The sequence below is a fragment of the Hylobates moloch genome, unplaced genomic scaffold, assembly GCF_009828535.3.
Source record: "Hylobates moloch isolate HMO894 unplaced genomic scaffold, HMol_V3 SCAFFOLD_16, whole genome shotgun sequence".
In the NCBI taxonomy this organism is placed as follows: Eukaryota; Metazoa; Chordata; class Mammalia; order Primates; family Hylobatidae; genus Hylobates; species Hylobates moloch.
The window spans coordinates 43,373,064-43,397,349 of record NW_026652291.1 but is presented as its reverse complement, the minus strand read 5'-3'; the positions used below and the strand labels follow the sequence as shown (position 1 = coordinate 43,397,349).

Below are 24,286 nucleotides of genomic sequence, written 5' to 3'. Positions count from 1 at the left end.
CGACAGTGCAGCCTCAGTCTGTGGTCGAAAGTCCAAGAGTCCCAAAGCTGAAGAACTTGGAATCCGATGTTCAAGGGCAGGAAGCATTCAGCGTGGGAGAAAGGTGGAGGCCAGAAGGCTCAGCCAGTCTACTTTTTCCATGTTCTTCGGCCTGCATTTTATTCTGGCCATGGTGGAAGCTGATTAAATGGTTCCCACCCAGATTGAGAGTGGGTCTGCTTTTCCCATTTCACTGACTCAAATGTTAATCTCCTTTGGCAACACCCTCACAGATATACCCAGGAACAATACTTTGCATCCTTCAGTCCAATCAAGTTGACACTCAATATTAACCATCACAATAGGTAAACACTTTTTCTTATGGGCATAAATACAGTGGGCTGAATATGGCACCAGAAGGGCCCAGGTTGTAGTATCATTGTCTGTATTCAGAGTTAGTTGGGTTTGACCTTAGTTCGTGGCTGCTGGGACAGGGAAGAGGGTCCAATAACTAGAGACATGGGGGCGGGGTCAGACAAGTAAGCTCTGGGCTGGATTTAAAGGCTTGTCTAGGAACTCACAATATAAATAGGAATGCCAGAAGAACTTCCCAGGTTTATACAGTGGGGAGTAGAGAAATGCAACCTTTCATGGGTACTCGGGCTTCTTTCCTAGGTTTAGAGCAGGAAGACAAGTGCTTATTGGCTCATGACTTATGGATTTGAGCTTTCTCAACTGCACAGAGATGGCTTAGTGCTGGGAATATCTGAGTCACCAAGGGGAGATCCTCTGGGTCTCGCAATGGGAAGAGGTAAGGCTGCTATAAGATACAGATTTCTTTTAAGCCACCTTTAAAAAAACTCCACTGAGGCACAATTGAAGTACAATAAACTGCACATACATAAAGTACACAAGTTGATGAGTTTTGACATATTGTACTTGTGAAACAAATACCACAGTCAAGAAAACATATATTTACATCACTCCAAAAATTTCCTCCTGCCTCTTTGTAATCCATCTCTCTCTCTAACCCCACCCCAGGCAACCATGGATCTGTTTTCTGTCACTATATATTATTTTGAATTTTTAGATTATTATATAGATGGAGTTATATGATGCACATTTTTTTCGCCTTTTTTCCCAGTAGTTTAATGCTTTTGAGATTCATTCATGTTGTTGCAGGTATAAATAGTTCCTTCCTTTTGATTTCTGAGTAGTATTCCATCGTATTGATATACCACAATTTGTTTATCTGTTCATGTGTTGCCAGGCTTTTGGTTTGCTTCCAGATTTTGATTATTACACATGAAGCTTCTATGAATATTTGTAAGTCTGTGTGAACATGTGTCTTTGTTTTTCTTGGGAAGATATCTGGGAGTGGGTGGCTAGATTATATGGTCAAATGTATGTTATGTTTAAATTCTTTTTTTTTTTTTTTTTTGAGAAAGAGTCTCACTCTGTCACCCAGGCTGGAGTGCAGTGGTGCAATCTCAGCTCACTGCAACCTCCGCCTCTCAGGTTCAAGTGATTCTCCTGCCTCAGCCTCCTGAGTAGCTGGGATTACAGGCATGTGTCACCATGCCCAGCTATTTTTTGTGTTTCTTAGTAGAGATGGGGTTTCACTATGCTGGCCAGGCTGGTCTCGATCTCTAATCTTAGTTAATCTGCCCGCCTTGGCCTCCCAAAGTGCTGGGATTACAGGCGTGAGCCACCATGTCTGGCCTAAATTCTTAAGAAACTGCCAAATAGTGTTCAAAAGTAGTTTTATCATTTTACATTTTCACCAGGAGTGTATGAGGGCTCCAGATGCTTTGCTTCCTTGACTTTGATGTGTTAAGTTTTTAAAAAATTTGTCAATAGTAAAGACATGGAATCAGCCTAAATGTCCGTGAATGGTAGACTAGATAAAGAAAATGTGGCACATATGCACCCTGGAATACTATGCAGTCATAAAAAAGAATGAGATCATGTCCGTTGCTGGGACATGGATGGAGCTGGAGGCCATTATCCTTAGCAAACTAACACAGGAGCAGAAAATCAAATACCGCATGTTCTCACTTATAAGTGGGAGCTAAATGGTGAGAACACATGGACACATAGAGGGGAACAACACACTGGGACCTTTGGGAAGGTGGAGGGTGGGAGGAGGGGAGAGGATCAAGAAAAATAACTAATGGGTACTAGGCTTCATATCTGGGTGATAAAATAATCTGTACAAAAAATACCCCATGACACAAGTTTACCTGTGTAACAAACCTGCACACGTACCCCTGGACTTAAAAGTTAAAAAAAGAAAAGATTTTTAAAAACTGCCCTCAATTTATCGATATCTCATGTAGTTTTACTGTGTCTTACCCTGATGATCACTGATGTGGAGCATCTTTCATTTGTTCATAAGCCATTTGTACACATTAATTTATGAAGTGTCTGGATTTTTAGATTTTGTTGGTTGTGTTCTTTATGAGTTGTAAAGGGTCTTTATAAATTCTAGATAGAAGCCCTTTATTTTCCCTCAGCCTATGGTTTGCCTTTTTCTAAATGACATTGTTCAAAGAGCAAAAGTTTTAAATTTTGATGGAGTCCAACTTAACAACTTTTTTCTGGTACGGTTAATGCTTTTGTATATCCTAAGGTCACAAAAGATTGCTCTGAAGTTTTTCCTGGGTGTTCTATAGTTTAAAGTTTTACAGTTAGATTTAGGATTAATTAATATATATGTATATCTACATATATAAATTATATATATCTACATATATATAAATTAATCAAAATCATATATGTGTGTGTACGTATACACATACACACACACACACACACACACACACTCAATGTGAGATAGAAGGGTTGATGTTTCTTTTCCCAAATATATACCCTTATGCTCAAGCATCAGTTTTCGAAAAGACTTTAATATTGAATTACGTTGGCACTGTTGTGAAAAAATAATAGATCATACCTGTGTGGCACTATTTCTGGACTCTCTATTCTGCTTCATTGATTTATTGATCTATCCTTTTGCCAATAGCAAGTTGTCTTGATTTAATGTAGCTATGTAATAAGTCTTAAAATCAGATAGGTGGGTCCCCCTACTTTGTTCTTCTTAAAAATTATTTTGACTATTCTAGGTCCTTTATGTTTTCTTAAACACTTCAGAGTCTACTTGTCAAATTTGACAAAAAATCTCTGTTTGGATTTTGGTTTGGATTGCATTAAATCATTAGGGATATTAGCATCTTAACAATGTTGAGTCCTCTATTTTCTCTCAGTAACATTTTATTGCTTTTAGTGTGAGAGTTTTGAATGCCTTTTGTTAAATTGACTTCTAAGTATTAGTGCATTTTGATGCTCTTTCTAAATGGAATTTTTAAAAAATTTCATTTGTAATTTGTTACTAGAATATAAAAATAGAATTGATTTTTATATAATGACCTTGCCAAATTCACTAAGTAGTTGTCATAGTTGATTTTAGCTATAGGGTTTTAGTAGATTCCCTACACTCCTTTTCTTTCAAGATTGAGAAATATCCACAGGATGGTGAATTTTTTTTTAATCAGAAATTGACAATAAATTCTGTCAGCATTTTTTTCTGTATGTGTTGAGATGATTATTTGGTTTTTCTTTTTTACTGTGTTAATTTGGTGAATTGCATCAACTTTAGTATCTTAAACCAACCTTGCCTTTCTAGGATAAACCTTATGTGGTCATAATATATAATCCTTCAAATACATTATTGGATTTCTTTTTTTAATATATTGCTGAGGATTTTTTATGACTATAATCATAAGAGATATTGGTATATGATTTTCTATACTTGTGATGTCTTTGTTAAAAGGTGTTTATATTAGGATTATGTTGGCATCATAAAATGGGTTGAGAAATGTTCTTTCTCTTCTTTCTGTAAGAGTTGTGTAGAGATTGGTACTATTTGATATTTATTGAACTCTATGTCCCAAAACTGCAGAACACTCTTTTCAAGTGCATGTCATTATGATCAACTGTATGTCAAGGTACAGAGATAATAAAAGATACAGTATTACATTGTGGGGTCGATAAGCTGTGAAGTTAAATATGAGATGACAATAACACAAAGGAGGGGGCGGTAAATTATTTATACTGTTGCAAAGTACAAATCATTGTAGAGTGGTATAATATTGTATAATGCAACGTATAAATTTTGTAAATTGATATAACACTATCTTAAAATAGACTGTGATTCACTTAGAACAACCGTTGACAAAAGAAAATGCAAATAGGTATAGCTAAAGAACTTAATAGACAAATTAAAATTGAATTCTAAGCAAACAGGTTATTAACACATATGTAAAGTAGTAAGAGCAACTGAAGATGAAAAAACAGATGCAACAAATAGAAAACAAACAGTAAAATGACATACCTAAACCCAACAATGTTCATACATTAAATGCAAATTAAATAAATATCTCACTTGAAAGTACAGATTGTCAAAATGAAGAAAAAAGCAAGATCCAACTGTATTATAGCTATAAGAAGCATACATTAAATATAAACACAGACGGGTTGAAAATGAAAGAATTAAAAAATATGAGTTATGCAAACTGTGAGCATAAGGAAGCTAGTGCAGTTACATTAATATCAGACAAAGTAGACTTCAAGACAAGGAGTATTAGGAGAAAGAAGTATGTTTTGTAGTGGTAAAGTGGTCAATTCATCAAGAAGACACAAAATTGTAAGTGTGTATGCACCTATTAAGGGCTTCAAAATACATGAAGGAAGAAACAACAAACCAAAAGAGGAAATAAAATTTCAAAATAAAAGTTAGAGATTTTAACACCTCTTTCTCAGTAGCTGCTAGAGCAATGAAAAAAAACAGCAAGTATATATATAATCTGTGTTCCCTTCTTTCAGAAATTGGATCTCCTCCAATTTCTGCCTGCTCTTGCTCACCATGCCTTCAAATAGTTGACTTAAAAAATGTTGTTGTGAATTTATAATTTTTACTTGTAGAGGGGTTAGTTTGAATCACTCTACCATTATCAGAACCGGAATTTTCAATATTGTAACTTGTTTCCTAGTATAGTGCTTTGTATGTTACTAATTGCAATGGAAGATTTTCTATTTGACTCACTCATATTTAACTATTACAAGTGCCATCGCTTTGTTCCTATGTGAAATGGAGTTGTCAAAACATCCCATACAAGGTTTGGGTGACAAAACAGATGTTTGCAGGAGGACCAGATGATCTTTTTTCTGCCACTTACTAGCTATTTGATTGTACCCAAGTCTCTTAAGTAGCCTCAGCCTTAATTTCTCTATTTAAGGGGAGGGGATGAAGGAGAATGAAGGAGTTTGTTTACATCAGTGTTTTTAAAACTTAATGTGTCAGAGTCTTCCTTCTCCCCCCAGCATAATCTTATGAAAATATAAAGCATATTAAAACAAAATAGCCCTGATTGAAAAGGGTGCAGAGCCCAACCTGTGCGTTGCATCCCTTACACACCTCCGCGTCTACATTGGCATTGAAGCACCTTTGGGGAACCTTAGACTTCCTCAGGGAATAGTCTGAAAAAAATAAAGACTGGGTAATTTATAAAACTCTTTTCCTAACCTGTTTGAGTCCAGGAATGGCCAGATTGTGCTCTTAGAAATGTGGCCGTTTTTCCTAGGGTCTAATGTGGGCAGTTGCCGTCTTTGATCTCCTTTCTGCTTTTTCTTATCCTTATTTCTATCCTTATCCAACCAACACAGGCAGCCATTTGCTGTGGACATTGGAGAAATCTCGTATCTGAGGGATTTCCTGAAATTGTAGTTGAAAGTAGCACTCGGGTACTGCACCACTGAGCACAGCCCACCCCTACCTGTCTCTACTTCCCGTCTATACGATGTAAGCAATACTTGCCTCCACTGCATTGCTCCTATGTGGGAGGGAAGGAATTAATAAGCTTGGAGCTGCTCTGATCATTTATAATTTTTTTCTCCATCTGTAAAGTAGCAGCAGACAGGCTCAAGAAATCCTCTCTTTGCATCGCCAGTTGGTAATTTTGTTTCCTTAAAAGAAGCAACAAAATGAGCAGGTGTTGGGCACTTCCCACTTCCAGGCAGTGTTGTTAGCTCCTACAGAGCACTCCACCTCCAGGCTTGGGAAAAAGGATTGTAAGGTAAGGTGGGCAGTAGAACCCACACTATCAGCTTTAACTCCTCCTGACTCAGCCCTTGTATTTTCCACACTTCCACTACAACAACCCTAATGGTGAGTTCTCAAAGTCAGACCCTGGGAGAAGGCACATGCTTTCCTTTGCGTATAAATGCCAAGCTGGAGAAAAGGATTTCCACAAAGGGCAGAGACATGATGGGGGATGCTGATGAAGACGATGAATATAACAATAGTAGGTAAACATTTAAAAAGTATATCATATGCCAGACATATGCTGAGTGCCTTTGCGTGGCTTATCTCATTTAATCTTCTCAACAATTTTAAGAGGTAAGGGATATCAAAATGAGGACACTGAAGTTTAGAGAAAGTGAAGGATCTTGCTTAGGTCCCAAACTCGCAAATGTAACATCCCAGTTTTTAACTCTGTCAGCTTGGCTTCACATTCTGCGCTCTTAACCACTATAGCCGTGGCTGATACTACTCCCAACAGCCAGTTTCTGTCATACTAAGACCCAACCATCCTGTCTCTTTGGAAGATAAAGATGGAATTTCCTTTGCCCCTCCTTAAACTAGAAAAAAAAATGATGAAAAATTAGAGAGAGGGACACTCTGGCTTCACTGCAATAGGAACTTGATATTAATAGGTCATTTTTGGATACCTCTCTGTCTGTCAAAGTCATTAATTGCCTGCCAGTGCAAGAAGCCCACAGTAGCACCTTGATTGTGTGTTAATAAAGGGAGGAAGCTACTGGAGTACATGTGTCAGAAAGATTGCAGGAGAGTCAGCCTTCTCTTTGGTGGCAGATGTTTAGATGATATCTGAGATCTGTCTGAATTCTGTGATTGAGTGAAATGAACAGTCTTTCAGCTTCAAGGTGTATCCACATTTACAATAATTGTGTAACTTTTTTTTCTGTCACATTAGCAAGTTAATTGGATGAAGAGGTAAAGATTTTAATAAAAATTTCTACTGTATTATTTCCTTGGTACTTAATTGGAAAGCGATTTGAACTTGGTATTTATATGACGCTTCAGAAAATACTATCTTATTGCTGAAATAAGTGTCACAACTTAGATGAGACCTTGTGATTTTCAAAGATTAAGTTAAATGAAACCCACATCAGCTATTTAGTTGGTAGCATAGATACGTTGAAAGGCAAGTAGCTGGGATCTTGCAAATAGACAAGAGCTAAACTTTAAATTTGAAAAAAAAAAAAAAAAAAAAAAAAACATTGGGGAGAGATTGGAAAATGCTATGGAAAAACCATTGACTTGGAACATGGTAGACTTTAGATTGGTCCTGGTTTGGTGTGATGGTGGGCAAATCACTTCAGCTTTTTGGCTTTAGTTTTTCTATGTGAAATAGAGGGAATAGATGCTCATGAAAATCTTTTCCAGCCCAATGTATGTGATTTTATTTTCCTTGTGATAAAACACAGTTGCATCCATTTTGTCCAGAATTTAAGAAGTTTTTTCCATGGGGAAACAGATGGTAGAGGGAGCGTAATGGACTATTAATAACATGGACTTCGGAGCAAGACAGCTTGGGTTTGAATCTTGGCCCACTGCTTATAAACTGTTATGACTGTGGCAAGTTATTAACCTCATTGTGCCTTAGTTTCTTCATTCATAGCCTGGGGATAATAATAGTACCTACTTCCTTAGGTTGTTGTGAGGGGTAAATAAGTTAACATATGTCAAGCAGTAGAACAATGCCTGGCATGTGATAAATGCTGCATAAAGGATTGCTTTTATTACTGTAACAGTGCCACTACTGACTTCTGTTGCTGCTTAGTGGCCTTTGCAAGAGATCGCAAGTTTCATTTTTAGACTGAGAATTCCCTGAGCTCCTTGGGGAGTGAGGCTTAGAATAGCACGTGCAGATGTATTTATAATCCAAGAAGGAGCAATAAGCCTATATGCACTCACATCTACACTGCTACTGCCCTTTTCACTGCTCTGCTCTTCCTTTATCCATCACAAAGAAAGCACCCTTGACAGGTTTCAGGGTAGAAGCAGGAGAGCTCCCTGAACCTTACTATGAGGAGTAAGCTAGATAGGGCTTCAGCTTCCTAATGCAATGAAATCTGATGATATGCACAGTGGTTAGGGACATAGATGCTACGCTTAAGTCCCAACTTTGATAATGTCTTAAATTTGTTGCCTTATGACAAGTTACTTAACTTTTCTCTGTCTTTTGTTTCTATGTATATAATCAGAATAGAATTCCTACTTCATGGAATGGGTAGATGCAAAGTCCCAAGAAGGCAGCTGGTATATATGTTTAGTATATGGGAAATGTTATAACTATTGTATGATTGTATATCAGGCAAGGAGAATTTTTGCTCTGTGGATGATCAATGGCTCACTGAAAAAAAATCAAGAACCATATACTAATAAATTCGTTGCAATTATTAATTTTATAGATGGAAAGATATCCATACGTTGGCTAACTCATTTGAAATGGATGAATTATGACTACTTAAATTTTAAAAATTGGCCTAAAGATATAAATTAGAATGGAATCTCAGAGTTGGAAAGCACTCCAATTGTTGTCTAATCCAGACACCTCTCACATTCATGTATCTCCCCAGGTGCTTAGCTGGTCCTGTACTCTAAAGGTAGAAGTAGTTTGATTTTGTTCCCATTGTCCCTGGATCTCTCCTATATGCCGTGGTCCATCCCATCCTAGAGTGCTATGCCCAGCACATGGAGGCATGAAGAGACTGGTCATTATAGTGGTTTTCTGATGGAATGGTATTTGCATAGCTTATTGGAGTAATGCTGGGAAAACTAGTCTCTTCTGACACTTAGGTTTTCAAGCCCTACTGTGGTGTTAGATGCAGCCAATAGAATTAAGTGAGATGACAAAGATGTACTCTTATGTTCATGGAGAAGCTGCTCCATAAAAGAGAAGATCAGTGAAAAACAAATCAAATGTTGATGCGTGTCCAGCAGGAAGTTTGGAGTTGGAGAATTTTAGAGCTAGAAAAGACCTGGGAGATGATCCAGACCTTTAAAATCATCCTAAAACAAGGCATAAGAGAGGTTAAGAGACTTGGCCACAGGAGCTCCACTAGTTAATGTGAGTACACAGAGTGAGAGTTCTTTCCACCACCTCTCTCTGATTCTCCAGCACTGTGATTAGAAATGTGAGTGCTAGAGACTGGCTGCTTTAAATCAGATCTTGGTTCTGCTCTTAATTGGCAGTGTGATCTTCTGCCAGCTGTGTACTTCTCTCTGCCTCAATTTTCTTACTTGGAAAAATGGAAATAATCGTAAAGGTTTTGTGTGTAAGGCACTTATGACAGTGCCTGGCACATAATGAGCACTCAGTAAGTGTGTTATTATTGCTAGTCTTCCAAAGAACCTCAGGAATGTCAGCTCTTAGACAAGCCAGAGAATACATGTTTTGACCAGGCTGGTGTTTAAAAGTATTTTCTGTCACTTGAAATATGGCTTTTTATTCCTTCCTGGCTTCTGATTCAGAAGTGATCTTCAGGACCCATCTGTGAATGAACAACCATATTCTTCTCTGGAATCACTAGGTGACTTTGGGATATAAAATGATGAAAAATTATTCCCCATTACTTATGGTTTCCAATTCGCATTCAGTAAATACTTACAGAGTAGTCTGCTGTGTGCCTGGCTTGGAGATAGGGCCTGGATGCAAATGTGGGCAGTCTGATGTGCTCCTCACCCTCACGGTATATGCAGGTTAGGTGGGGTAACTTGCAGTTAGAGAGGTAAAGCTGCCATGGCACCCGAGGGAGCACTGACAAGAGAGAACAGAAAATTGTTTTACAGCACATGCAGGGAGCTCTTAACCTGCTGTAAGACGGCAGGGAAAGACTTTCTGGAAGAAGTGATGTCTAAGCTGAGACCTCGGTGATGAGGTAGATTCCTGACTAGTGTATATAGGGGCTGGAGAAGAGTATTCTAAGCACAGGGAACTGTGTGTGTGCATGTGTGTGTGTGTGCGCATGGATATACACTCGGACTTAGGAGAACTCTGGGTATTCACCAAGTCATTCAATATTTAACAAGTGTTTATGAACCACTTAGTGTGCAGCAGGCATTGTTTTACATATTGAGAGACATCAGTTAACAAAATAGGAAATATCCTTATTTTCATGGAAGTTATAGGGGAGAACAGAGAACTAAAGCTTAGTGCTATGAAGGCAACTACTTCAGGGAGGATGTTCAGGGAGGACTGCAGGATGAAGTGCCAGTCAAGCCGAGACCTGTGATGTGAAGCAGCCAGACGTGTAAACACCTGGGGGAGACAGAAGGAACAACAAAGTCAAAGAGCTCAACAGCAGGAATAATCTCGGCCTGTTGGAGAAACTGAAAGAGGGCCCGTGTGCTGGTATATCAAGGATGTGGGAAAAGTGTATGAATAATTCAAAGGGTGTTTCATTGGGAAGGCTATTATCAAAAACACAAAAGACAATGTGTGTTGGTGAGCGTATGGAGAAGAGGGAACTCTAGCACACTGTTGATGGGAATGTACATGGTTGCAGCTGTTATGGAAAAGAGTATAGAGGTTCCTAAATAAATTAACAATAGGCTGGGGGCACGGTGGCTCACGCCTGTAATCCCAATACTTTGGGAGGCCCTGGCCAACATGGTGAAACCCTGTCTCTACTAAAACAAACAAACAAATAAATAAATAAATAAAGCTGGGTATGGTGGTGCATGCCTGTAATCTCAGCTACTCTGGTGGCTGAGGCACGAGAATTGCTTGAACCTAGGAGGCAGAGGTTGCAGTGAGCTGAGATTGTGCCACTGCACTCCAGCCTGGGTGGCAGAGCGAGGCTCTGTCTCAAAGAAAAGAAAAAAAATTAATAATATACTACTATATGATTCACAAGTGCATCTTCTGGGTATATACGTAAAGGAGGTGAAATCACCACCTCATAAAGGTATCTGCACTCCCATGCTCACTGCAGCATTATTCACAGTAGCCAAGATAAGGAAACAACCTAAGTGTCCATCAGTGGACAAATGGATGAAGAAATTGTGGTACATAAATATGCCTTAGAAAGGAAGGAGATTTTTATATTGACAATGAAAAAAAATTTTTTAAAAAGGAGATCTGCCATTTGCCCTAACATGAATGGAACTGGAGGACATTATGCTAAATGAAATAAGCCAGACACAGAAAGAGACATAGTGCATCATTTCACTTAGATGTGGAATCTAAAAAACAAAACAAAACAAAACAAAAACCAGTTACCAAGGGGCAGGGGGCAGGAATAGGGATGCATGTCAAAGTATACAAAGTGGATATGCAGGGTGAACAAGTCTACAGATCTAACCTATAAAATGTGGATTATAGTGAATAAAACTGTATTTCATTAGGGGCTTTTGTTGAATAAGTAGATTTCAGCTGCTCTTGTTACACAAACAAGTAACTATGTGAGGTGATAGATATGTTAATTTGCTTCACTCTAGGAACCATTTTACTATCTGTATGTATCCCATACCATCATGTTGTAAATCTCAAATATATACAATACAACTTATTTTTCAAAGGTTGGGTTGTTGATGCTGAGAAAGATTCAGAAAATTTTTAAATAAGTTAAAACACACACACACACAATGAGTCTCTTTTCTCTTCTTTTTCTTTTCTTTTGTTTTTTTTTTTTTGAGACGGTGTCTCACTCTGTCACCGAGGCTGGAGTGCAGTGGTGCGATCTCAGCTCACTGCAACCTCCACTTCCTGGATTCAAGTGATTCTCCTGTCTCAGCCTCCCGAGTAGCCAGGATTACAGGCTCCTGACACAGTGCCTGGCTAATTTTTGTATATTTTTGTAGAGAGAGGGTTTCGCCATGTTGGCCAGGCTGGTCTGGAACTCCTGACCTCAAGTGATCTGCCCACCTCGGCCTCCCAACGTGCTGGGATTACAGGCGTGAACCACTGCGCCTGGTGGAGTCTCTTTTCTAAACTAGAAAGCTTTTGGAAAATTGTGTTGTAGATATTCCTTCTCCGAAGTGGGGATTGGCTATGTGTGTTTTAATAAATGAGATGAGATGAAGAGCATACATCCCATGGTCATTGACTAGAACTGCATATAAGGCAAATGTGCTGATAAACGTTCTGTTTCTAGTTATGAACACATTTAAGCAACATAACAAATCAGCAGGGCTGCCTGGCTCAACCTGAGGGTTCATTATGATGATTATGGATGTCCCAATGATTTTTCTTGGGTTCTAGCTATATACTGTATTTCTGATTACCTTCGTGAGCATTCTTTTCTTTGGACTCACATTTGTGTTGCAAAAGTGCTTTAAATTTTTTTCTATCCAGTTTGAGTGTGCCTTCATTCAAACTCATTGTCCATGTTCTTCTCTTCTGTTTTCCTGGAGAGTCTATCTCTGTATTCGAGCACATAGGCCACACAGGAGACTCATGGCTCTTGTTTACTCCCAGTCAACAGCTTTGGGGATGACGAAGAGCTGTCCACATCTTCTGACAGTGACGAGGAGGTGATCAAACAATTTGAGATTTCCGTGTCCCGGTCCCAGAGTTTCCGTTCAGTGACATCTGAGAAAGGAAAGCAGACAGGATTGGAGCAGAAACCAAAATTCAGCCGCTCGTTGTTGACACACGGAGAAGATGGCACAGAAGTATCTGCCTGCGAAGGTATTCTTTGCCTCATACCCTTTCTTTAGACCAGGGATGGCCAATGGTAAGAGTGCATCCGAGTTATTCAACCTCCGCACTCCGCATCTGAGGGTCCAGAGAGGAAAAGAAAATGAGACAGGATGCAGTACGTGGAGCAAAGGGGCTGCTTTAAACCTCTCAAGGGGTTTAACCTCCTGCCATGCAGGAGGTTGAGAGAGGGAATGGATCAGGAGTGGGTGGGTCTCGATACTAGGTTGTGGGACCCCTTCCCTTTCTTTCTTATTGGCCACTTCTTCCTAAATTTAGAATAGTATTTATTGAGCTTAGCAAATCTTGTTCCCTTTTGATAAATATGAAAATGTCATGTACCTGTCCACTGACATTGTCTGTGCCATTTCTCCCATTTAGAATCATAAAATAAGTTTTCCATATATCTATATAATTCCAGAAGATATTTTGAAGCCTTTCTTCTAATTAGTTTGCATTATGAAAGCAATGGGTATTTTTATCTTTCGAATAAAAAAAGTAGTGTAACAATATTAAATAACCTTTTTCAAACAGCACATGCCCCTGCATCCTTACCCTCAGTCCCTGTAGTTTCTGACACACCCCACCTGCATGAAAATTACTGGGTAAGCACAAAGTCTTATGTCATTCTCCAGCATCATCATCCTAAATTTACATTTCACAAAGGGGAGGGGATACTCAAAGGTAGGGTGGCCAGCTTGGGATGTTGGGCAGACCTCGTTATAGGTCCTCCTCCCCTCCCCTCCAAAGTAACCTGGAGAGAGGATACAAACAGAACAGTACACTATTTCTTTGTGCTTTCCCAAGCAAAGGTCAAGGTATCTATCTGACTCCTTTATGCCCAGAGCCCTGAATAGACACAGCCATTGTAACAGGGAAGGGTCTGTGAAGTGTATTTGGTAAAAAAGCAAGAGAAAATGCTATGCCACCCACCTTCGTGACCTGGTCTCAGTTACTTGTGCTCTCTAACTTTTCCTTCTTTCCTTTTGGGAAGGTGGTCAGTCAAATGAGGGCATAGCTGTAGATGTTCCATGTTTTCAAACCCAGACAGATAAAAAGGAGGGTGCAGAAATTGAGAGAAGATAAAAAAGAAGAAATTTTGATTTGAGGATGATCACAGGACAAGCAGACAGAATAAAGGATTAAAGAGGTGGAATTAACAAAAAGACCCCTAATTTCCAGCAGGAATAACTTGCTATCCGTCATGTAATCTGACTTATTGACATAAGCCAACATCATGTATTTTATTGCCATTCTTTTTAGCTCAAATTAATAAGTAAAGGCCTTATATAACCGAACCACAACATCAGTGGCCGCTGACACTGTCATTTCCCCACCCCCTCTCTTGGCTTTTCTCTTTCTCTGATGTTACATCACAGCATTCCTTTCTCTCCATTGAGAGGGCAAATGTTAGCTAATGAAAGTTAATAGCAGTTGATTCCCTGAGAACAGCTTGTTTAATCCTAAAGCTAATGGCCCCATTTCCCAAAAGCCCAAGTGTCTGGCTTCTGATTTACACAAATGGCTGACGTTCTGAGGGTTCTGACAACCATTCTAACCCTTATCCTTCCTGGAATGAGCAACAAATTATCTCTTGTCCTAACTGGCATTTCTGAATTTTAGACAGATGGTGATAGAAAAGGTTAAAGAGGAAAAAAAATCTACTATATTGAATGAAGTACCTGTAGATTTTGAAGATCAGCAGGATTTTCATAGAAATAGCCATGTGCCAAATTTTAGGTTACCAGGTGCCATGGAAATGTTAACGTGGTTTTTATTGCTTGATTTTTTTTGTTCATCTTTATATCAGTGGATTTTTTTCAGTGGTAAAGAATTATGAAAAGATTAAGCATGCACTCCAGAGAGGAATTTTTTGGTATGCCTGTTCTCTATTTAGCTGTTTTATTCCACGGTAAACATTGTTTTGTAAGATCAAATTTAGTTGTAGAAACAGTTCTTCCACTTTAAAAATGTATTCAAAAGTGTTGGACAGTGAAATTAAAGGGCCAAACCCAAGTAAAATCTGAAACATGAATGAGCTATTGGTAGGTTGTCTCATATTTAATCTTAAGTGAAATCCTTCATTCTAGATTCTGTGATGAGGCTATTTAGAACCATATTCCAGGCAAGTTCTCTTTTGTCCTGTGTATCTGATTTAGGGTTATTGCACACTAATTGTCAATGCATTCCTGATAACGTTAAAGAGGGTTTTTGGTCTAAGTGGTCTGGATTGGAGGACTGTATGCAAGGTCTTTAGACCTGAAAGGTTAGCTGCAGAATAATAGTCCATTTCCTGGGGCTTTTTTTTTTTTTTCCTAGCAGTAACCTTATTTTTGTGTATGGAATAGTTATTCTGAGGATATTTCCTACAAGCTAGATGTTATTACTCTGGTGTCCTCAAAACCAGCTCAATTGTCTCTAGAGTGTGTACTTAGTTTTGTTTGAGACGGTATATCTGTCATGGTTCAATTGGAGAACTAGAATCAGCAGGATTACATGCATATATGTACATACAGAATGTACATGTACATACAAACACCTGCACATGCAGGTGTGTGTGTGTGTGTGTGTGTGTGTGTGTGTGTGTGTGTACCCCAAGAGATTCACTGCAAAGAATTGGTTTATATGAAGGTGGTGGCTGGCTAGGTAACAGAAATACACAGCCCCCATATTTGCAGGACAGGTTGTTGGGAAAGGTAGGGGGAAACTCTAGGCATGAGCTGAAGCTGTAGTTCTTAGGTTAAATTTCTTCTTCAGGGAACTTCAGTTCTCTTAAGGTCTTTCAGCTGACTGCTTATGTAGGATAATCTCCTTTGCTTAAAGTCAACTGATCATAGGCTTTAATCACATTTATAAAATACCTTCACAGCAATACGTAGATTTAGTGTTTGATTGAGTAATTGGCGCCTATAGTCTAGCCAAGTTGACACATAAAAATTGCCGTCACAGATGGTAAGCAGAAGTCTTTGTATTTGGGTGGTGATCGGGGAGAGAGGTTGGGAGTATGAAAAAAGTATTTGAATAATGGGGTTTTATTCCATCAAAGTGGGATATGGACTAAGCAAGTGGAAGAATTTCTCTGTTAAAATAAATTTGGTTGATGTGACATAGTTATGGCCTATAATTTCTGAGAAGCCAGGATACATTTCTCTGACAACAGGCAATTACTTTTGTGCGTGTGTTGAAGGTGCCATGATCTTCTTTAATTTAAAGGCACGGGAAGACTGCTTTATGGAAAGGTGAATCACCTTTCCCTTTCCTCCTCCTCGCAACTTGACTTGTACCCCAGATTTGCTTCCCTAATTCATTCCTTGCTTGTCTGTCATGGAAAATGGTTTGTTACATTAATATCATTCTTATGTTTTTCAGTTATGAATAACTTTTCAAGGCTTAATGTAGTTTTGAAAATTCTCTTATTACTGATCTTGGTATTATCACCGTAGGAGTTAAAGTCATGAGACAATTTTATGGGGGTAATTTCTTGGCAAAGTAAAATTTTGTGCTGAAATCCTGCTGGGCTCTACACATGTTGATGGATGACCCACTGTTTAATAGGACATTTTACTGTTCGCATATGCGAGGAATGGGTGTGCTAATTAGAGACTTAGAAGAAAATCCTGCTTTATGTTGTAGGTTTTTGCATGTGGATTTTTCCTTGTTCTGTCATTTTGTGTGGCCTGTTTTTAGTACGTTTGCCAAATAACCGAAAGTCTGGATGTAAAAATTTTGTGATATCCTATAAAAGTGTTTCCAAGGGGTCTGAACTGAATACTTAAGGATAACAAGGAAGATAGGGAACTTTCTCAATGGCCTGCTGTGATTTTACAAAACCCCATAACAGGAGTCTGAAGTTCTGCCCCGAGGATCTGCCTGAAGCTGTTTTTATATGGTCTGGTCGATAACATATTTTTAAAGTTTGAATGCTTACTATACATGGGTCATGTACTCTGGTGAACCCCTGTCACCACCACTCATATTGCTGCATACCTGGCTGCTTTCAATATTTGTTACCTACATAGACTTTAAAGTTCTCTGAAGGGTAAGTGATAACGCACTGGCAGATAAAGACTATGCAGTAGATATATGTGGCTTAGTACCATCCAGGAGCTTACATTCTATTAATAGCTGAGATATAAGGCTAACGAGGAAAAACAATTGCTACCATATAATGTATATATAAGAGCTTTATGACATAGACTTTGCCAGCCCACTCCCTTGTCCTGTCTAAATCTCTAGTTTTCTTTCATCCTGAGATGGGGTCTGCTGGAGGAGAAAAGAGGCCAAAGAAATAAGAGATCCTCAATTTCTCTTTGGGTGTGAGAGGCAAATAGTGGGGGCAGGTATTTCTTAGGAAGACCCTGCCAGATTTTCCTGACCATCTCCGGACACTCTTGACACGTAGGAAGACGAAAGGGATGAATGGAGGTGAGGGGTGCTGAGAGAGAAAAGTGTGGAGACTGAAGGAGTCAGGGAAGGCTCAGGAGTTGTATGGGGAGGGAGGACAGGACACAGGGAGGGTTTGAGGGGCACCGTGGGCAGAAATACACAGCTAGCATTTTCATAAACCAGTGAGACCAGAGGAATGAGACATGGTCACTTGGGAAGCAGTGGAAAATGAGGTTGGATGGGTTGGATGAGGCCAGTTCAGGCCAGGCAGGTAAGCAAGGCTAATATTTATGGAAGGCCTGCTGGCTTCCAGGTGAATATTATTTCGTGTGTCCACAGTGACCCTCTGATGGCTTTTATCGTTTTTTAGATAAAGAAGCAAAGATTCAGAGAATTTGAATATTGTCCGGGTTCTTATGGCAGAGACAGGATTTAAACTCAGATCATGTCAATCCAAGACCATGGATCAAGGAGAGAACTTTTTACTTGGTAGGGTCACTGAAGCTTTTTGAGCAGAAGGTAATATAGTAAACACTGAAGAGAAAAGGAAGCATGGTAGAGTCGGGAGACCATGTGATCTCCATATTAGATGACTCTTTTTGCTTTCTAGATCCATTGCAGAAGTCTTGTGGTCATTAGCTCCAGCAAAATGCTGTGTCTATTTTATCCTTTTGACATAAATACACATTCTCCACACTCATATTTAAAAAGTATTAAGCTTTCTGATCCCCCACATAATGAGATAATGTTCTTTTTCATTTTATGGATCAGGTTTCTTCACTGTATGGATAGAATTATGTTTCTGCAGGTATTATTGGTATGGGTTCTGTTTCTGCAGTCTTGATTGTTGTGACTGTAATTACTCAATTTCTCTAGGTAAAAAGGTGTTAAAAAATAATGCATTTGAAATGGTTTTCTTATTGCAAATTTAGATTTGGATGGAGCCAGCCAACGGCGTTATTCTGAGAATCTCTCCTACGGTGAAGATGACCACATCCCTGCTCACTCACAGTCCCCATGTGAGAGGGGGGATGCCAAACACCACGGCACATCTCACCAAGAGTCCAATGTGGTCCAAAGCCTCAGGCGCCAATCCACAGAGGGCAGCTTGGAGATGGAGACGGCTTTTAATAGCCGGGGATTTGAAGATTCCTATGCCACTGACAGCTCCTCCATGTGGAGTCCAGAGGCAAGTTATTTGTTTTTCATTCTTTCATTGGTTCCGTTTCCCCTTCCCCTCTTTGCATTCTCCTTTCTCCTCATCTCACTAAAAAAAAAAAAAAAAAAAAAAAAAAAATTCCAGAAAGGAAGCATTACCTTTATCTGCAATAAATTTTTGTTCAGATGACAAAAATCCCGTGCACGTCAATAAAAGAATCATACATTTCTCTCAAAATGGAAAAAAAAGGAAGAATGGTAAAAAAAAAAAAAAGAAAAATAAGAATGGTGGCAGAATGGATCCAGAAACTGCCAGGCTTTTCTTTTATATAAAGGCTTTTTATAGGCTTAATTTTAAATAATGGAATTTTCAGTTCTTTAGAGGGACTGGTTTATTTACTTCATGGTTTCAATTAAGTGGAGTCTATTTTTATTTAGCCCAAATCTCAAGTTATGATTATTTGATATGAAAATTATTTGAAAATTGAACTAAAATGAAATGGCCTCCCAAGTGAAATTATACAAGGTATAATGACACATATCCTGCACTGTAAATATATATACAAAATATATTTTGTGCCTAGGAGACAGCATTAATCAGTAATGGCCCTCTGGCCATTGACACTGCTTTTTGTAGTAAATCTCTGATAAAAGATACTTCTTCCAAAGTTCTTTTTCAATTAAAGCTTAGTCCAGAATAAACGTAACAATCAATCCAGAGATACGGCTGGAGGTGATGATGGTAGTAGCTACCATTTATTGAGCAGTTAATATATGCCAGGCACTGTGATAAGGATTTTACCAAATTGTTTGCTTTTACTGGCCCTTACGGTTATTTTTCCATTAGATAGATCCCTCCTATCATGATTCTGTGATATTGGAAGGCATTAAGGAATGGTGTTTAATACCTAATTTGAAATTAATTTTTATGAAATAAGTCATATACATATATAAACCTTTAATATAATTTGCAGGGATGGGGGAAGGAGGAGAGAGGTGAATGGATTTTATTAGCATCCATTTGAGAAAATAAACAGGATGCATCTCTTGTTAGGACTTGGAGTGTCACACATGCTAAATGCTCAAGGTAAAAAAAAAAAAAAAAATCACAGAAAACCCTGTTTCCAAGCCTTACTGCTAATACGTTGGTGCGTGTAGGTAGTATCTAAGGAGGGGTACGCATACACATCTGTGCCCGTGTGTAGATGTCTCTGCTGAGGACCAGAAATGGTAGCTCACATATGTGGTTTGTGGCTTGTGAAAAAGCAGCCCTTCACATAGAGGCACCCAAAGCCATTATAACTTTATACATTTTGTTTAAAAAAAGAAAAAACTCTGCTTACCCGTTAGTTTACTACCAAGCCATATCAAATCCCACACACTAACATTTAAAAAATACTTTGAATCTCTCACCCAAAAACAAAACAGACCAAACTATTTGCCTGCCTATTGATACTCTGTCTCCTTGGTGATTGTGCCATGAGGCTTGGAAGTGCCTTCTCCAGGTCACCTCCCATTTACCTGCCTGCTGGAGCTTTAATAGAAGACTCAGTATTAAGGGTACTAAATGTTCTCAGACTCCCAAAATACCCAGACATCTCTGTGTGCTCCATTCAACCTCCTATCTATTTTGAGAAAAAACTGTAATTTGGTGCTCCTACAGTAGAACTTCAAATCCAACTCAGAGGCAGTTCCCGTAACTGCCTGCTTTGCAGGCTTAGCTTGCCTTTTAAGAATTGATTTATTTGCCTCTTAGCTGTATTGAGAACTCTGCCTTCCCCTGTGTATCTGGCATCAGGAACATATTGTAGGCCTGTTTACTTTAGGCCACACAGATGACATCAACACTATCTTACTAAAACAGAAAGGCTTTCAATTTGACAGAAAATCTTTAAAACTACATGGGTTTTGACAATTTGACACAAGTATTCTCATCTTAAGGAAAAGCCCAGGATATGGGAGCTCAAGGAATGATTTATTTTGTCTCAGCAGGAAACTGGTCGTGCAGTGTGACTACCTGTTAGGCTGATGGATTTTCGAGCTCTGCTCTTCTCTGCTGGCAAAGACCTTTGGCTTTTTGCTGCAGACCCAGGGCTTGGCAGGAAAGACAATGGGAGTGTGGCTGGTGATTTTGAGCACACAGGGAGACAGGTGTCCCACTTTTCATCTTTGCTTTCCACTGATTAATTGGTTGGCCTTGAGAAGTTAATTAAAATCTGCCAAATGGGGATAAGAATGAAGAGATTTTTACCTTGCAGGAAGGTCAGATGGATTAGTGGTATTAACAGTACCCACATGAGGAGCTCCTTCAGCTGCCTGGTGAGAGGTAAAGTGTGTTGAAATAATTAATTGCTATGAAAATACCAACATTCACAAATCTTTTTCTCAAATCAACCCAGGGAGGGGCCACAAAGCCCAGTTTTCATGGGCCACAGCTTGAATTGGCCTATCCAAAGCCCAGCTATTGGCAGGATCTGTTTATTCAGAGGAATTCTTAGGACAGTCAGGAGCTCTACCCAGGACTCTCTTAGAAACCTGCAGGTGGAGTGAGCATTTATCTGAAAAGATAGCCTGAGACATAAGTGGAGAGAGCTCCTCATTCACTAAAATATTTTTACCTTGGCATTGAAGTTGACAAAACTAAGAGCTATTAACTAACAGTAAGAGCAGGGGCCTCAAAGGATGTGAAAACCACAGAGAGTGTGATTCCAACCCCCACCTTCCGTCTTCTCCCTTCTTCATCTTGTGCGCGCTCTCTCTCTCTCTCGTGCTCTCTCGCTCTCTCTCTCTACACACACACACACACACACACACACACACACACACGTATATATGTAGAAATAGTTATGCCTAAAGGTTTAGGGAAGAAGAAAAGAGACTGTATGTTTCAAAATAAGGTTTGGAATTTTGAGTATTGAATATGAGGTAAGGCAGGCCCGGGACTCAAACTGCCAGGGAATGAGTCCTGGATAATCTTGTCTGGGAATTTGATCTGGGCTTGGGGGGAGAGAGCGTGTTAGTTATTTAGTCTTTCTAAGCTTTAGTTTCTTCCTCCATAAAACGAAGATATTAAAATACCTACCTCGTTGCATTGATGTAAATAATCAAAAAGATAATGTTTCTTAGTTGGGTTCCTCAAAAAAGCAGAGCCTAAGTAAAGGCTTTGTTCCCTACTTTGGGACTGCAACCCCAGGGAACAAAAGTGCAAGACAGGGGAAGTAAAGCAGGGAAGAAGGGAGATCAAGTATGAGAATACACAATTGAATTGGCCACCACTCAGTATGGCTAATTGCTTGATCTTGTGTGATCACACTCCAAGAAGCTGTATGAACAGATAGGACAACTGACTACGGGGCAAAAAGTAGACTTTACATATATTGGTGTCAAGCAGGATTCTGTAGCTGTCTAAGCCTTGGCGGTCAACAGAGAGACCAATGATAAGAAATGAGAATTATATTGTGTGGGTAGAAGGTAAGACTTCATTGAGTAGTTCCAGGCTGAAACTACTTAGAGCCCAGATAGGCTGTGCCTTAGGGGAAGATGGAACATGAGTTAAGGCCAAGAAGATCTGAAGTATTTAAGAGCCAATTTTTATAGTCTGTAAAGGATTTGATATGGTATTTGGCATAAGAAATAGCTTAGTAGATGTTAGCTGTTATTACTTATGGTCAGAAATGCAATACAGAGATGATCAAGAGTAGGCTAAAATAGATGGGAGTTTTAGGAAGAGACAAGGGAGTTTGAGAGAAGATTCTGACTTGATTTTTGAGTTGGCCTAAATCCTTGGAGACTTGCTTCTAATATATATACACTAGTCAGTTGTATTCAAAGGTCTCTATAGCAACCACTTTTATCACTTGAAACTAAGTACCTCTGAATAGAAACACTCACGCATGATTGCATGCTCAGAGGAAAGGATATAAGAAACTTCACTTATTTTAAAAGAAATCTAAATTTTCTTGCAGGCTAATTTGAATCTTAAAAGGATATTTATTAGATGTCTACTGTCTGTCAAGTACTCTACTTTTTACAACATTCCTACACAGAAGGTACCATCTCCATTTTACAGTTGAGGAAAATAGAACATGGAAAGGATTAAATAACTTGCCCAGTGTCATAGAGCTAGTTAAGTGGTAGGCCTGGGCTTCCTAAGGAAATATGAACCCAGAGAACTGTGAACTTTCACCCAGACTATGTGGGAAAGTTTCACTGATGGATGCAGATTTTGAGGCATTTTATTATAATTTGAAATGAGATCTCTAAATTAGCAAGGTCTGGTGTTCAATTGCATAAATAAGAACTGGTTTGCAATAAGAATCAGTTCAAAGTTTAGTTACAGGTAAAGATCATGCCTTCAGAGGAAAACAGAATTATTATTGACATTATTTATAATTTGTTAGTGGGGTGGTTCATTATAATAAATGCAGCTCAGCTCAGTTTTCTCAGTTAGGTCATCAGATCTGAGTGGCTGCAAGTAAATTGCTACCCAAGGGTGACATTCAATAAAGAGGGATATGTGTTTGAGAATAGGTAGCACCAGTCCAGTGGTGGGAATAGATATTTATGCAGTCTGGTCTGAGCCAGGTATTTTCACATCAATGAAAACCTCACAATGACACACCAGCAAGTAGGCACATTAATGTGCATTTTTAAGCTAGAATACCAAGAGGCTGGTCTATTTGGCCAGGGTGAAAAAGCTAGTCAGTGGTAGAGTTATGATTTCAATTTAGGTGTTCTGGCTCCAGGCTCAGTGTTGCTGTTTACTAAAGGGCTGTGGAGGTGTCCCCCTAAACCCTTGCTGCTCAAAGTGTGAGCCGAGGCTGGCAGCATCGACATCCCTTGTGCATGTCCCAGAAATGGCAGAATCTCAAGCTCCACTCCAGACCTACTGGATCAGAATTCTCAGGTGATTTAGGTCTACATTAAAGTTTGAGAAGCTCAGCCCTAAACCTTTTCTCCCACTTAAGATTGAAAATATACTGAAGCATCACCTTCCTGGGACTCCCATCAAAATTCTTGTCTGTAGAAAGCTCTTGCCTGTGGAGAACAAGCTCAGGCTCAACCATCTGTATTTAGGGACACAAGGAAAAGTCGCCTATGGACAATTGCCTGTTGACTTAATTTTAGATTTAGCATCTCAGTTGGTTTCAATGATCCTGGGCAATTGTGCTTTTTGAGAGGCAGTATATATGAAAACACTTTGCAAAAATATAAAAGCTTTAGTTATCCATTCCAAAAACATTCACGAAGGCGCACCATATGCTAGGCACTTTGCCGTCAAAGAATTCACAGTTTAATGCAGTGATAGACCAGTAAACAGACCTATCTGATATAGAGGGAATACACTGGCAGTTAGGAAGCAGGGATTCTGAAGGAGCACAAAGGGGCACCAACTGGCCAAAATGTAATTTGGTATCATCATTTCCATTTCTAATTGTTTCCTCTGCCTGCAACAGGAACAGGACAGGACCAATTTGCAGGTGCCATCCGGGGTCTCAGAGCCCATCTCAAAGTGTGGTGACCTAGATGTCATCTTTGAATATAGAGCCGCCAGCCAGAAGCTCACAGTGACCATTGTGAGGGCACAGGGCCTCCCAGATAAGGACCGAAGTGGTGTCAACTCCTGGCAAGTTCATGTAGTGCTGCTGCCTGGTAAGAAACAGAGGGGCAGGACGAACATACAGAGAGGGCCCAACCCCATCTTCAGGGAGAAGGTCACCTTTGCCAAGCTGGAGCCCAGAGACGTGGCTGCCTGTGCTGTCCGCTTCCGCCTGTATGCTGCCCGGAAGATGACCCGAGAGAGAATGATGGGAGAGAAACTATTCTATCTCAGCCACCTGCACCCAGAAGGGGAAATGAAAGTGACGCTGGTTCTGGAGCCAAGAAATAATATAAGCGTGAGTATGTTAAATGGTGCTGCTAATGACGCGGTGTGTTCGAAGACCTGGGATTGTCAGCCCTTGATTTAGTACATTCAG

The 24,286-nt window shown here is 39.4% G+C and overlaps 1 protein-coding gene across 9 annotated transcripts in view; it reads left to right on the top strand.

Annotated features, from left to right (window-relative positions):
• SYT16 (synaptotagmin 16) overlaps positions 1–24,286 on the top strand; it is a 322,403-nt gene that overhangs the window by 251,090 nt on the left and 47,027 nt on the right. For 8 of the 9 annotated variants that reach the window (XR_009210273.1, XR_009210272.1, XR_009210271.1 and 5 more), the window contains exons 3-5: positions 12,543–12,755; positions 18,083–18,339; positions 23,765–24,205. Coding sequence is in view for 6 of the 9 variants with exons in the window: in XM_032179302.3 (XP_032035193.1) it covers positions 12,543–12,755; positions 18,083–18,339; positions 23,765–24,205 (911 nt within the window). In the remaining 3 variants the exon portion in view is untranslated. The remainder of the gene's footprint in view (positions 1–12,542; positions 12,756–18,082; positions 18,340–23,764; positions 24,206–24,286) is intronic. The other variant, XM_032179303.2, reaches the window with a different exon arrangement.